The sequence below is a fragment of the Giraffa tippelskirchi genome, chromosome 2 (assembly GCF_054371585.1).
Source record: "Giraffa tippelskirchi isolate mGirTip1 chromosome 2, T2T-mGirTip1v1.2.pri, whole genome shotgun sequence".
Lineage (NCBI taxonomy): Eukaryota > Metazoa > Chordata > Mammalia > Artiodactyla > Giraffidae > Giraffa > Giraffa tippelskirchi.
In genome coordinates this window covers 48,358,914-48,372,833 of record NC_137276.1, presented here as the reverse complement: position 1 = coordinate 48,372,833, position 13,920 = coordinate 48,358,914, and the positions used below count along the sequence as shown (strand labels likewise).

Sequence of the window (13,920 nt, the reverse complement as noted above, 5' to 3'; positions counted from 1 at the left end):
GTTATATAATCCTTGCTGCAACAGTTGGTGGAAAACAAGCTATAGTAATAACACTCATCATAGGCAAGAATTGGGTGGCAGACTTTCATCCTTTAGTCTGCATCCTTAGCAGGGGAGAAAGGCACTCCCTCTTCCCTGAATGTCCTTGGTTTTGCTAGAAGCCCTTCTTTAAGGCCAGTTGGCTCTCTGCTCCCAAAGGGATAGTTTTGTGTAAGGGCTTGAGTGTTTGCGTATCAGCGATGGGGAGGGAAACCTCCACTCTGTACTTCTCAGGCTTAGTAGAAGGCAACAGAGCCTCTGTCCCAGATGGCAGGGCCAAACAGCCAGTACTTTCTTATTTTCTGTCCTGCTCCAGGGCCCCTGATGGGTGCCAGATGCTGATTCAGCCAGCACTGGACTGGACACTGAGAACAGGGACCGAGCCCGACAGATAATGGGTTCTGTCCACACAGAGATCGGTCAGCCTTCCACACTTTCCACCACCTTCTCTCAACCATGCTGGAAAGGAGAGGTCAGCACAAAGGCCCCCAAATGCCTGAGTTCAGAGTGTTCTGTCCTCCAGACTCTCCTGCCCATGGGCCCACATGTGACTGTGTCACACCTGTGCTCGATACATCCTGGTCATTTATAGAGTGACTGTGATACGGTTACCAAGTTGTAGATGGGCTGGAGGAAGAAGGAAGGATTTGAGGCCATGTCAAGTGGCACCGTGGGAACCTGGGACAGGCCAGTTCTTGAATCCTGGTCTTCTCTCTGCTCACTCTGTGATTTGAGACCCTTGTCTGAGTCTCAGCCTCCCCACATAACTCTGGAGCTTAGCATCACCCACACTTGCGTGGATCAGACAGGGCTGGTGTGCATGGAAGCCATCCTGCTCCCTCTCTCGCCCTGATGCTTCCTGGGGTCTACAGAGTTGGGAAGAGATCCTGCCTGCCTTTGCTTAGACTCTGAGCAAAGCTTGGATACCAGCTGGAGCTGAAAGCGATCTTAAAAGTTGAGTTTCTCCCTCTTAGCCACCTGATGGGGAAAAGCCTTTTGGGTCGGTGTTGTCGGTGCCCTGGGGACTGTGCAGTGCTGGTCCGGAATGCTCCACCACCAGGGAGGGACCCACAGCCTAACCCCTGGGTTCATTCTGAAGAATGATATTGACTCTTCAGAATGATGTTGCATTTAAAAAAAAAAGTCCATGGCCTACCATGTTTTACACAGCTGGTGGCCCTCTTTTAGCCAGCCAACAATGGCCATGTCAGGCTCATTACTAGGTGGTATGAATACTGTGGGGAGCTAAGGCAATGGCACCCCACTCCAGTACTCTTGCCTGGAAAATCCCACGGACAGAGGAGCCTGGTAGGCTGCAGTCCATGGAGTCGCTAAGAGTCAGACACGAGTGAGCGACTTCCCTTTCACTTTTCACTTTCATGCATTGGAGAAGGAAATGGCAACCCACTCCAATGTTCTTGCCTGGAGAATCCCAGGGACGGGGGAGCCTGGTGGGCTGCCGTCTATGGGGTCGCACAGAGTCAGACACGACTGAAGCGACTTAGCAGCCAGCTTGTCCCCTGACTTCATGGAACCTACAGTCAAGGGTTGGGGGGGGAGAGATGACTTGCAATGAAGTGAGCATTTTTGTAAAACATGATAAGTGTAGGTCAGAATGCATCCAGGGATCAGGGAAACTTAGAGCACCATCAGGGATTCCCTAAAAGCAGTGCTGGTGAAGCTGAGACTTGAGAGAGGTAGATTATTTCTCTACTTCTCTCAGGTAGGGGATGATCTACTGACCCCTGAGGACTGCCATTGGGAGCCCATGTGGTGTCCTGCTGTGAGTTAGAAATGGTAGCTTATTCTGCCCAGGGCTAAGGAATCCAGGGATCTCTCTCCCAGACCCCCACCTCCTCCTCTGCAATGCACCATATGCAAAACAAAATTCCCAATTCCCACTTTCCCCCTACCTGCCATCCTCATTTATGCAAATAACAACTCCATGTCTTCCCATGGCTCAGGCCAAAACCTTTTAGTTATCTTTGATTTATTGTATTATTTCACAGCCCTCAGCTAAACCATTAACAAACCCAATTTGTTACCTTCAAAATACATCCAAAACCCAAACACCCCTCATGCTCCCATTTTGATCCAAGCCACAGCCATCTCCTATCTGAACCGCCTACACCAGGCCCCTAGCTGGCTCACCGTCATGTCCTGCTGCTGCTTCTCACAGCAGCAAGAGTGGCTGGTCATCATGCCCTGCCGTGTTACCCCTACCCAGATCCTCCAGTGGCCAACAGAGGTTTACACCTGCGGCCCCTGTCACCTCTCTGAACTCACCCATCTATACTCCAGCCACACTGGCCTTTTTGACTTTGAATAGGCCAGGGCTGCCCCTGTAGAGGACTTTTGCACTCGGTGGTCTCTGCCTAGAAATCACATAGTTTACCCCTCCTTTCCTTCCATCTCTGATTGCCATCACCTTGTCAGAAATGGCTTTGCAGACCCCTGACCCTGTACAACAGCCCCTCACCTGCATGTGCCCTGGCCACCTTATGCTGCTTGTTCCCATCCACTGCGCCACCTTCCCTGTTCACTTGCTTGCTGACCGCATCCCTGAAGGAGAAGATTAATACCACCACACAGGAAGAGAGGGGCCTGGCCTCTTTCACTCACTATTTATTCTTTGTGGCTGGTCCATAGAAGATACTCAAGAAAAATTTTTAGAATGACTGCCTGATAAATCAACAAGATGCTAACACATTGGACTCTTTCTTTGCTCATCTCTAAAATAAAGACAGCAGTGCTCACAAGACTGTGTATTCATTCGTGCACCTGAGGCCACACTGGTTAAGTCATGATTTGGACCCAAATTTATCTCACTCTAATGTCTGTATATGAGTGCTCACACACATTGTCTCTTCTCTAGAGTCCTCCTTCCCCCAGAATCTCCACCACATGACCAACTATAGTGGTTCATTCCCTGTGAGTCCAGACTAAAGAGTCACCCCTCTCCTCAGAGGTCCCTCCATCCTCCCCACTGTAGGGACCAGCACACATTCCCTGTGTCACAGTCAGTGTGGGTCCCTGGGGATGAGATCTCTGCTGCTGGTGCTTCATCATAGGCAGTGGATGGCAGGCTACACCTTAGGACACAGCCAGGCCCTTAGAAGAGCGTGATTCCTGAAATACCAAGCAGAAAAGGACAATCATCAGGGATCAGCTCCAGGGAAATGAGGCTGTGTCCTTCCGCAGATGGACACAAGTGAATAACAGACTGGAGAAGGTCTGAGCTCCATGACCACTGGGATTCCCTGACTCACCTATAGGAGTCCCAATGCCTTTCCTGGCAGCAGCTGGATGCTGCTGGCTTGGCCTCAAGGCAGATACTGGCAGCCAAATCTAGGCGGGATGGCCTACCCTCTGTGGAGGAGGTGAGGCCAGGGGCTGAGGGCTCAGGAAGGTTGGCACCCAGTGTTCAGCCCCCCTGAACACAGCCAAGCCCTGCCCTGCAGCTGTGGGAGTCCCTTGGGAAGGAGAGACTGGTCTTGGTTAGTCTAGAAGGCCCCAGATGCAGCTGTGGGGTTTTCACCTTGCCCTGGCCTCTTCTTAGGCATTTTCCTGAACGTGGGAACGTCAGCCTGGGTCATGGGGGCTTGTAGGGCCGTGAGGAAACAACCATTCTGGGCATTCCTGAGCTTTGGGGGAGGTGACCGTCCTTCCGGCTGCTGTGGGAACCCCCAGAGCCATGCCGGGGCCTTGGCACCTGGGAACAAGGCCTGCGAGAGACCAGCTCTTTCCAGTTCTTCCACTGATAGATCACCTGCTCAGGAGGCCAAGGCGGAACTGGAGGCTAATGCATTCACCGCGTGTTTCCTTATGTGGGCAGGACAAGATTCCCAGTGGGAACAAACAAGCGCCTTGTTCAGGCGCTTTCCATCCCGCTGATATTTCCAGGGCAGCCTGCGCCTACAAGGGCCCTGACAGTACTTTCTAGACACAATCTTCTTGTCCTTACAACAATCCCTCGAGAGATCAGCCCTCTCACGCTTGATGGACAAGGCACTAGGGTCCAGCATGGGCATGGAGCCTTTGTGTCTCAGAGTTGGGACTTGGGGAGGCCTGATCTGATCCTGGGCCGTTTGGCTCCAGACAAGTCATCCTTGCCTTCTGCAGAGAGGAGCCCCAGGCAAGAGGCGGTGGGCAGAGGCTGCTGGGCTTCAGATCCAGTTCTGCCCTGTATGACTGGGGTATTTTCAGATCTCAATTGAGAAACCATTTGGAAGAAATGCTGGGCAAACTCTGGCTGTAATGTCAGTACAGCCTGTCAGAAACAGCAGTTTCTAAAAATGAAATGGCATCAAATAGAAAAAAAAAAAGATAAACTGGAAAACACAGGCAGGCATACATCACACTTACTAAAGGGAAGAACAATTTGCACGTATGTGTGTTTGTCTGTGTTTCACAATGTCAAATGCAATTTTTCTTGTAGATAGTGGTCACAAGTCTACTTACTGGTCCTGTGTACATAAAACCCAGTTAATGGGTCTCACCCTCCCTGAGTACAAGAAAGAAGTTAGAGGATAGCAGGAGAGTTCATTGATTGAATAAGAGTTAAAAAAAAAACAAACCTTGTGTTTCTAAAATCAGGATACATTGACAATAACAGTATACAGCAAATGGCTACTCTTGTTTCCTTTCTTAAAGAGCTGTAGGCTTTTATAACCAAATCAGTTCTAACCCACAAGGTACTTTCCTGGCCCATGTTCTCAAGTGGCAGGAGGACAGGAGCTAGAATCCTGTCCTTAAACCTTTCCGGGGAGTCCAGTTCCAAAAGGGTGGGGCTCATGGAGCCCCCAACTGACCTCCTAAAGCCTGATCTGCACTCGGGAAGACACGAGGAGCAAGAACCTGGAGTCTGGGTCCCAGAAAAGAGATGGCCTGAACCCAAAGATTCTCAAAGAGGGAAATCAAAGGGAATATCCCCTGGGCAATCAAGGACATCAATGATGCTATAAAGATGTCCTTTCAAAGTTCTTAAACATGGAGTCACAGTACAGCTGGATATGCCCAAACAGTCCCAGTGTCTGCCTGTTGTCCCAGCAAAATCACTAACAGAGTCCTTTCTCTCTCAAAATGTCCTAGGTTGAATGATAAATTACCAAAGAATGAATGAGTGTGTGAACTCTGCTAAGCTCACCCTTGCTTCTCCCAGCCCTTTTTCTCCTCTGTCTCCTCCTCTCCCTTCAGAAAAGCTGAACAAGGCTCAGGTCCCTGTCCCATGTCCTCCCCTGGCCTTCATCTCTGTTCACCCAAACCAGAGCTGCTTTCTGGGGCTGGTGACTCCCTGGCCCAGGGTTGGGCTCCTCATTCTCCCCAGAGGCCAAGTTCAAGACAGGGCAGCTGGCCTAGGAAGAGGAGAGATCAGAATCCACAGAAATTTGAAGAATCACTGGACCCCTAGTGAATGCCCACCTGCCACAGACCACACTGGGGACCCAGGGAAGCCTGTGTACCTCCCTGAGCCCCAATCTCCTTGTCTGTGGTTCCTTGTCTAGACTCACAGAGTAGGGTAAAGGGACTGCCCTGGATTGCCCTGGAGGTGGGCAGGGCTGGCGCCTTAGTGCAGGGAAAGGTACAGACCTAGCATTCATTGCATCCTTCCTCGTGCCGAACACACAATACACACTAACAGACGGTCACTGCAAGGGAGATGATGTTCTTCTTTTGCATATGAGAAAAGTCAAGTTCAGCACTTTGCTAAGCCATGTGTGTAAAAGTAGCAGAACCTTGAATCTCTACATGTTTTATTGCACATCTGTGTCACCAGTTAGTCCTTCATCCTGTGTGTCTCAGAAGTAACTATCAGCCGTGGAGGGATGGAAGGGAGGTGTTGGGATGGGGAGGGGCTATGGTGACAGGAGGGAGTCACTTTGAGCCTAAAAGGCACTAGACACTCCTTCACCATCCACTGGGCTGGGTGCTGTGACTCTCACGGGGCCTGCACATGTGAGGTATGCAGAAGTGTCTCCTGCACGTGAGCCTGTGACTGACATGCCCCCACCCAGCCACGTGAAGCCATGGGCTCAGGAGTGTGGGTGAAAGACATACATTCTTGTGTTGGAAAAATGAAGGATTAGACCTTGCCCTGAGCAGTCGGCATGGAGGGAGCCAGGGCTATTGTTGTTGTTTAATAGCTCAGTTGTGTCCTACTCTTGGTGACCCCATGGACTATAACCTGCCAGGCTCCTCTGTCCATGTGATTCTCCAGGCAAGAATACTGGAGTGTGTTGCCATTTCCTCCTCCAAGAGCCAGGACAGAGGCTGATAAAGAAGAACAGGAATATCAATAACGAGGACAAAATGGATGCTAGTTAATGTTATCCATGTGCTGATTAGGTGCCAGACTCAGGGCTGGCTGCTCTAGATTAGGGACCTCATTTGACCTGACATACCAAGGAGGAAGGGACACTCAGAATCAGTAGCAGAGGAGGACCGGATCTGTCCCATCTCTGCATGGTAGGGGTTTGCAGGCTCATGTTGGGGTTTTGCAGCTCGATATATTGGGTTCCAGAGAGCCTAGCTTTGCCCCTCAAAACTGCCATCATGAGGCTCTTTCGTTTTTCAGGGATGTTTCCTATGTCTTCCGTTTGTAATCAAACCCGTGTTTTAGTGAAGTGCCAGGCACTCTTGGTGATATTTGTTTCTCAGTTATCTGTGTTGAAATTGTTCCTTTGCAGAAGACCAGGCTGGAATAAAGGGTTGAAGCCCCCGTACTTCAGCTTTTCCTAAGGCCTGTCTCCAGTGTGCTCCTGCTGGGCTGTTTGAAGTATCCAGGGCAGGATGTTCTCATGTAGCCTTGGTTCAGAAATTGTTCCAGATTCATATGTTCGGGCTTTGTCCTTGGCCTTAGGGTACACAGGCCTGTAGTCCACCTACCCTGGGCTCAGCCCGTTGCTTCCTTTCTCCCTTCCTCATCTCCATGCTGCTCTCTGTCTGTAGTCTCAGACCCATACTCAGGGACCCCAGCTCCTAGCTCAGCTCTCCTCCAAGATTTCCTATGCACAGGGGCTTTGGCCCCTGTTCCCCTGGGTTCATCACCAAGAGTCACCAGCAACTGCCCAGTTTCATGGAAATTTCCAACTCCTCAATTTCCATCTTGGGGCCACCACTCACTCATCACGCGAAATTTTAATTATTTGTTGAACAGAATATTTAAACAAAAACACCCGAGGTTATGTAATTGCCACTGGCTGCAGCTCCCTGACTTGCACCTCCAGAAGGGTTGGGACAATTGAGTTCTGTGCTGGACCTAGAAGCTCCCTGTGACATCTCAGCACTCACGGGGCACATCTGATTATAAGGCTGCTGACGAAGGTGTGGTTTGAAAATAATTTTTGTTCCTTTATCTGTGAACTGAAAATTTTTTCATCTGGATTTCACCGTTTCTTAATTTTGCTGAGAGATCACAAACCACAGATCTCCACAGTTTGAAATATGTGTTCTTGGGGGTTCAAATTTCCTATTTTCATCCTTCATCCCAATTGTTCCAGCCTCAACAATTTCATTTCACCAGCTGTCCTGCCAGGGGGCCCCAGCATCACCTCATGCCAGTGTAACAAAGACAGATAGACCCCTTTCAGTGCAGCCAGATGGCCTCCTGTGCAAAAGATATTTTTTTTTTAATTTTAAATAAGATTCCCAAGTTAAATAAGACAAATAGAGCCCTCTGCCTGGTTCCCTCAACCTAAACACCCCACCACACAACCTGGTCCCCACTCAGGGGCTGCTTAGCAGGATGTCCAAGGCAACTTGAAAATGACTTGAACCTCCTCTTCTCCCAACACACACTGTGGGCTTTTTTACAAGAATCATATCGAAATGGAACAAAGTGTAAAGTTTCCAGCAGTGAAATGCACCTATCCCATTGTTTTTTTTCCTCACATGCTCACACAATTCAGCATCAAACTGAAACAAAACAAGACAGAAAAAAGCATCTTTGGCAGGTGTGGGCTTGGAATTGTGGCAGGAACTAAAGACACTGATGAGAAATTGCATCTCAGGGATCCAGCCAAAGCCAACCTGAATAAGTCAGGACCAGCCTTTGAGAGCAGTTCTGGCCTGATCTATGACTCTTTGGGTATGTCCCTAATGCTTAGGACAAGGGAAGGCAGGTTCTCAGAACTTTGTACTTCCCATCCAGAAAGAGAAACAAAGAAATTCCCTGATTCCCTGGACGTGGGCCAAGGAGGTCATCCATAGTAAGAAAAGATATGCAGTGATTTAAGATGAACCTGAAGAGAAAAACCAAACAAAAATTGAAATGGATGGAAGAAAAACATGATTTATAAAGTAATATTATTAAATATTTAGTTTTAAACAATATGAGGATAACCTTTGCAATGGTCTTGAACATTTTTGGGTTTTGGATTCAACTGTCTTTCCTCACAGAAGAATGAGAAGTAGCTCAAAGGTAGGAACGTGTTAGATGCTGGAGCAGAAAGATCAGCTTCACCTTGCTTTGGGGTTCCCTATGTGCTCAGTAAAATTGCCAACATCAGTTGCATCATAGAAAAAGCAAGAGAATTCTAGAAAAACATCTACTTCTGCTTCATTGACCATGCTAAAGCCTTTGACTGTGTGGATCACAACAAACTGTGGAAAATTCTTAAAGAGATAGGAATACCAGACCACCTGACCTGCCTCTTGAGAAATCTGTGTGCAGGTCAAGAAGCAACAGTTGGAACCGGACATGGAACAATGGACTGGTTCCAAATTGGGAAAGGAGTACATCAAGGCAGTATATTGTCCCCCTAGTTATTTAACTTGTATGCAGAGTACATCATGCAAATGCCAGGTTGGATGAAGCACAAGCTGGAATCAAGATTTCCAGGAGGAATATCAATAATCTCAGATAGGCAGATGACATCACCCTTAAGGCAGAAAGCGAAGAGAAACTAAAGAGCCTCTTGATAAAGGTCAGAGAAATAGCTGACTTAAAACCCCACACTCATGCTGGGAAAAGTGGTCAACCACCTGTAAAAGAATGAAACTAGAACACTTTCTAACACCATACACAAAAATAAACCCAAAATGGATTAAAGATCTAAATGTAAGACCATAAACTATAAAACTGCTAGAGGAAAACATAGGCAGAACACTCTCTGATATAAATCATAGCAAGATCCTCTAATGACCCACCTTCCAGAGTAATGGAAATAAAAGCAAAAATAGACAAATGAGACCTAATTAAACTTAAAAGCTTTTGCATAGCAAAGGAAACTATAAGCAAGGTGAAAGACAGCCTTCAGAATGGGAGAAAATAACAGCAAACAAAACAACTGACAAAGAATTAATCTTCAAAATATACAAGCAGCTCATGCACCTCAATACCAGAAACATAAAAGACTCAGTCAAAAAATGGGCCAAAGAACTAAACAGACATTTCTCCAAAGAAGTGATACAGATGGCTAACAAAAACACATGAAAATATGCTCATCATCACTCATTATCAGAGAAATGCAAATCAAAACCTCAATGAGGTACCAACTCATGCCAGTCAGAATGGCTGCCATCAAAAAGTCTACAAACAATAAATGCTGGAGAGAGTATGGAGGTAAGGGAACCCTCTTACACTGTTGGTGGGAATGCAAACTAGTACAGCCACTATGGAGAACAGTGTAGAGATTCCTTAAAAACCCAGAACTAGAACTGCCATACGACCCAGCAATCCCACTGCTGGGCATACACACCGAGGAAACCAGAATTGAAAGAGACACGTGTACCCCAATATTCATTGAAGCACTATTTACAATAGCTAGGACTTGGAGGCAAACTAGATGTCCATCGGCAGATGAATGGATAAGAAAGCAGTGGTACATATACACAATGGAATATTACACAGCTGTGAAAAAGAACACATTCGTGTCAGTTCTAATGAGGTAGATGAAACTGAAGCCTATTATACAGAGTGAAGTAAGTCAGAAATAAAAACACCAATACAGTATATTAATGCATATATATGGAATTTAGAAAGATGGTAACAACGACCCTATATGCAAGAAAACAAAAGAGACACAGATGCAAAAAACAGACTTTTAGACTCTGTGAGAGGAGGCAAGGGTGGGATGATTTGAGAGAATAGTATTGGAACTTGTATATTACCATACATGAAATAGATGACCAGTCCAAGTTCAGACGCTGAAACAGGGCACTCAAAGCCAGCACACCGGGACAACCTAGAGGGATGTGATGGGAGGTGAGGAGGGAGAGGGGTTCAGGACGGGGGGACACATGTACCCCCGTGGCTGATTCATGTCAATGTATGGCAAAAACCACTACAATATTGTAAAGTAATCAGCCCCCAATTAAAATAAATTAATTAATTTAAAAAAAACCAACTCCACACTAAGATCATGACATTTGATCCCATCACATTGTGGTAAATAGATGGGGAAACAATGGAAACAGTGAGGGAATTAATTTAGCCCAAGGATATTATCTTGGGCTCCAAAATCACTGCAGACGGTGCTTGCAGCCATGACACTAAAAGACGCTTGCTCCTTGGAAGAAAAGCTATGACCAAACTAGACAGCATATTAAAAAGCAGAGACATTACTTTACCAACAAAGGTCCATCTAGTCAAAGCTATGGTTTTTCCAGTAGTCATGTATGGATGTGAGAGTTGGACTATAAAGAAAACTGAGCGCCAAAAAATTGATGCTTTTGAACTGTAATGTTGGAGAAGACTCTTGAGAGTCCTTTGGACTGCAATGAGATCCAACCAGTCAATCCTAAAGGAAATCGGTCCTGGATATTCATTGGAAGGACTGATGCTGAAGCTGAAGCTCCAATACTTCAGCCACCTGATGCAAAGAAGTGACTCTTTGGAAAAGACCCTCATGGTGGGAAAGACAGAAGACGGGAGGAGAAGAGGACAACAGAGGATGAGATGGTTGAATGGCATCATCAACTCGATGGACATGAGTTTGAGCAAGCTCTGGGAGTTGGTGATGTATAGGGAGGTCTGGTGTACTGCAGTTCATGGGGTCAAAAATAGTTGGGCACGACTGAGCGTCTGAACTGAACTGCACTGACTCCTCCACAAAGAGGCCTCCCTGAGAACCATTTCTGCTCCATCCTTTCCCTCACAACTCACAGATCTCCGCACCATCTTCACTCCCGTGCTCACCTATCTGTGTCTGTATCTGGGGTCTGTCCTCCCCCTGCTTGCCAGCTCCACCAGACTCTCTCCTCCACACCACCCCCCAGCTGTCCCTGCTGGGACACCCTCGGAGGGCAGCTGCCATTCTTCATTCTTGTCTCTCTGGAAGTTTTCTCCCATCATGCAGCCAAGTCCAAGTTTGTTTATCTACTCTTTGGCCAAAGCCTAATCTACTCTCCCAAGAAGGAAGGCAGCAAAACTCTCTGTCACCTGTTAACTATTTACAAAGCAGTACTTTTTTTTTGCTGTTGCTCATTGCCCTGAGGGCTTTGCTTTGGTCAATTTGACATAATTTGAATAATGTGCCAAGTTAATATTTCTCTAAACACTTTCATGTGGTTACATTTGCAATGCATGTTACTATATTAACATAAGCCATAGTATTCATTTTATTTAAAAAATATCATTTGGCAGGTTTCATATGGACCACAGTAAGTCCCCAAGGTTGTAGGCTGAAGCACTAGGAAAAATGGAACACACTATTTTTAACATACTTGTGCAAAATCCCCAGACAGAGGCTTTGCTCACAATAATCTATCTTGTTGAGGCACTTTTTTTTTTTTTGTCTCAGTAAATGTTTGGAAAGAAGATTATCACCCTAACTCATTTTCAGTGAGTAGATGAAAAAAAAAAAGAGACAGAAGGCAAATCCAAGAGGAGGATTTAGTAAAATATAGGAATGTAAAGAGCTAGGAAGTCTAGAGACAGCAGAGGCCTCGTGAGGGAAGGCCCAGGCGAGGAGCTCAGTCTGGGTTCCCAGACTGTGACCAACAAAATCAGAGACTGGGGGTAGGGTCCCCATGGCAGTACGTTTTGCTCTGTGGGGACCCTCACAGGGGGAAATCGCTGCTCTAGACCACAGGTGCTCAAGTTTGAGAGGTGAGCAGAAGGCTTCTTAGCACACGTTTCTTGGCTGCAGCACAGAGTTTCTGACTCAGCAGGCCTGGGTGGCACCTAAACAGGTGCATCTCTAATGGGTTCCAGAAGCTGTGATGCTGCAGGCCCAGGACACAGGACGACAGTGAGCCTGGACTCTGGACTTGGGATGCTTAGCCTTGGAGAAAAGACAAAGCTGCAGGGACTGTTTGAAAGCTAAATCAGATTCCCTAATAGCTTACTGCAGGCCCTGGGATTCCCAGGCTCATTACACCTGCTTCCAGGCTGCACAGGAAGCTTTCAGGGCACGTGGAGTTGGGAGGGGTGTCAGGAGGCGGAGGCAGGGCCAGTCTAGGAGTCTCACTGAAGCAGGTGCCCTGCCCATTTGCTGCCTTAAGCCCTGGACATCCTCCTCCTCCACATCTCAGCCTGTCACCATGGACCCAGCCTCCGTGTGGCTGCTTCTCTTACTCCTCATTAATTTCTGTGGCTCTCACTCTGTTAGTAGGATTCTTGGAGTGTATACGGCAGACCTCTCCTCACTCACCCAGTGCCCTGCAGAACTTAAGGGCTAAGCGAGACGCGGGAAGAACAATCCAGGTTTAGTCAATGTCTTGAGGACTCAGTTTCTAAAGTGGTTTTCAGAGACTCCATTGCCAATAGAGGTTACTTTATAGGATGGGATTCTGGGGGACTGTTTGGAATATATTCTGTCACCTTCCAGACCCAGTCCCACTCTCTCGGGCCTGACCTCTGCCCTGGGAACCAACCCGGCCAGCACTACTGTCAGCATCACCAGCGGGAGCTGAGGACGACGGGATGTTTATTCCCTGGAACCTTGAGCCAAGTCATTCCACACACACCCCCTGCCCCTGCCCTGCTCCTGCTTCTGCTGATGGAAGTTTGGAACTCCGACCCTCTTCCAGGGTTACTCCCTGACTTTGTATCTGGTGACTGACTGCTCCCTCCCAGCCCCCTCTCCAGGGAGGTGACTCTGTGTCCTGCCTGCACTTTTGTAACTAGTTCCTTTAATAAACTCTTCTGAGCTGACGCTAACTGGAGTGTGCCGTCTCTTCTCTGCTGGGACCCTGACTCCTACATTCACTTTCATATTTTCAGATTATATTTTCCCATGATGTTTGCATTTCTTATAACAAGCCCATGTTACTTCTACAGTAAAAGTGAACAGCAAAGAGAAGAATCAGGAAAGGTAGCATTCAGCGTGCTGCAGGGGCAGGGAACTGCTCCCTGACCTGGCTCACTCTGGGCCCAGGTTTCTATCCCTAAGGGGACACAGAGCTGACCCAGGTCCCTGCATCTGTGCATAAGATACCCAGGGGAAGATTTTAATTCAGCAAATTATGATGGTGCAGAAGGATTTGCCATTAACGACTCAATTCACACTCTGGAAACAGAATGTTATAACTTCAATCTGCACTAATTTCACGGTCTGCATCAAGTTCAGAGGCTACAGATCTCTGGGGTTAGGCAGACCTGGGCTCCAGTCCAGGTCTGTGTGATCTCAGAGAAGTCACTTAACCTCTCTGAAAAACGACCTTGTCATCGGCAGAACCTTGTCAGTTCTCTGCGGGGATAATTGAGATAATATATTTTCAACTTTTAGCACAATAAGCACTCAGCAAGTCCTCGAAACACAGAGATAATTCTCATATAATTATTATAAATGTATTCATAACTTAGCAATCGTGAGTACAGTAGGGTGGGCAATGATCTACCCGCTTCTACTTTTCTATAAGACGTGTATGGAAACAAGGTAATTTTGGTCCCAGTCTGGCCTGAGCTCCTTCAAGGTCTTCAACCCCTAGTCTGTCCTT

General features: G+C 47.3%; 1 protein-coding gene across 1 annotated transcript in view; it reads left to right on the top strand.

Annotated features, from left to right (window-relative positions):
- The window catches only part of CXCL12 (C-X-C motif chemokine ligand 12), a 28,154-nt gene extending 15,016 nt beyond the window's left edge, over positions 1-13,138 (top strand). The window contains exon 4 of the mRNA XM_081560367.1: positions 12,810-13,138. Within this exon, the coding sequence (XP_081416493.1) occupies positions 12,810-12,894 (85 nt within the window). The 3' untranslated portion in view covers positions 12,895-13,138. The remainder of the gene's footprint in view (positions 1-12,809) is intronic.
- Positions 13,139-13,920: the final 782 nt, after the last annotated feature.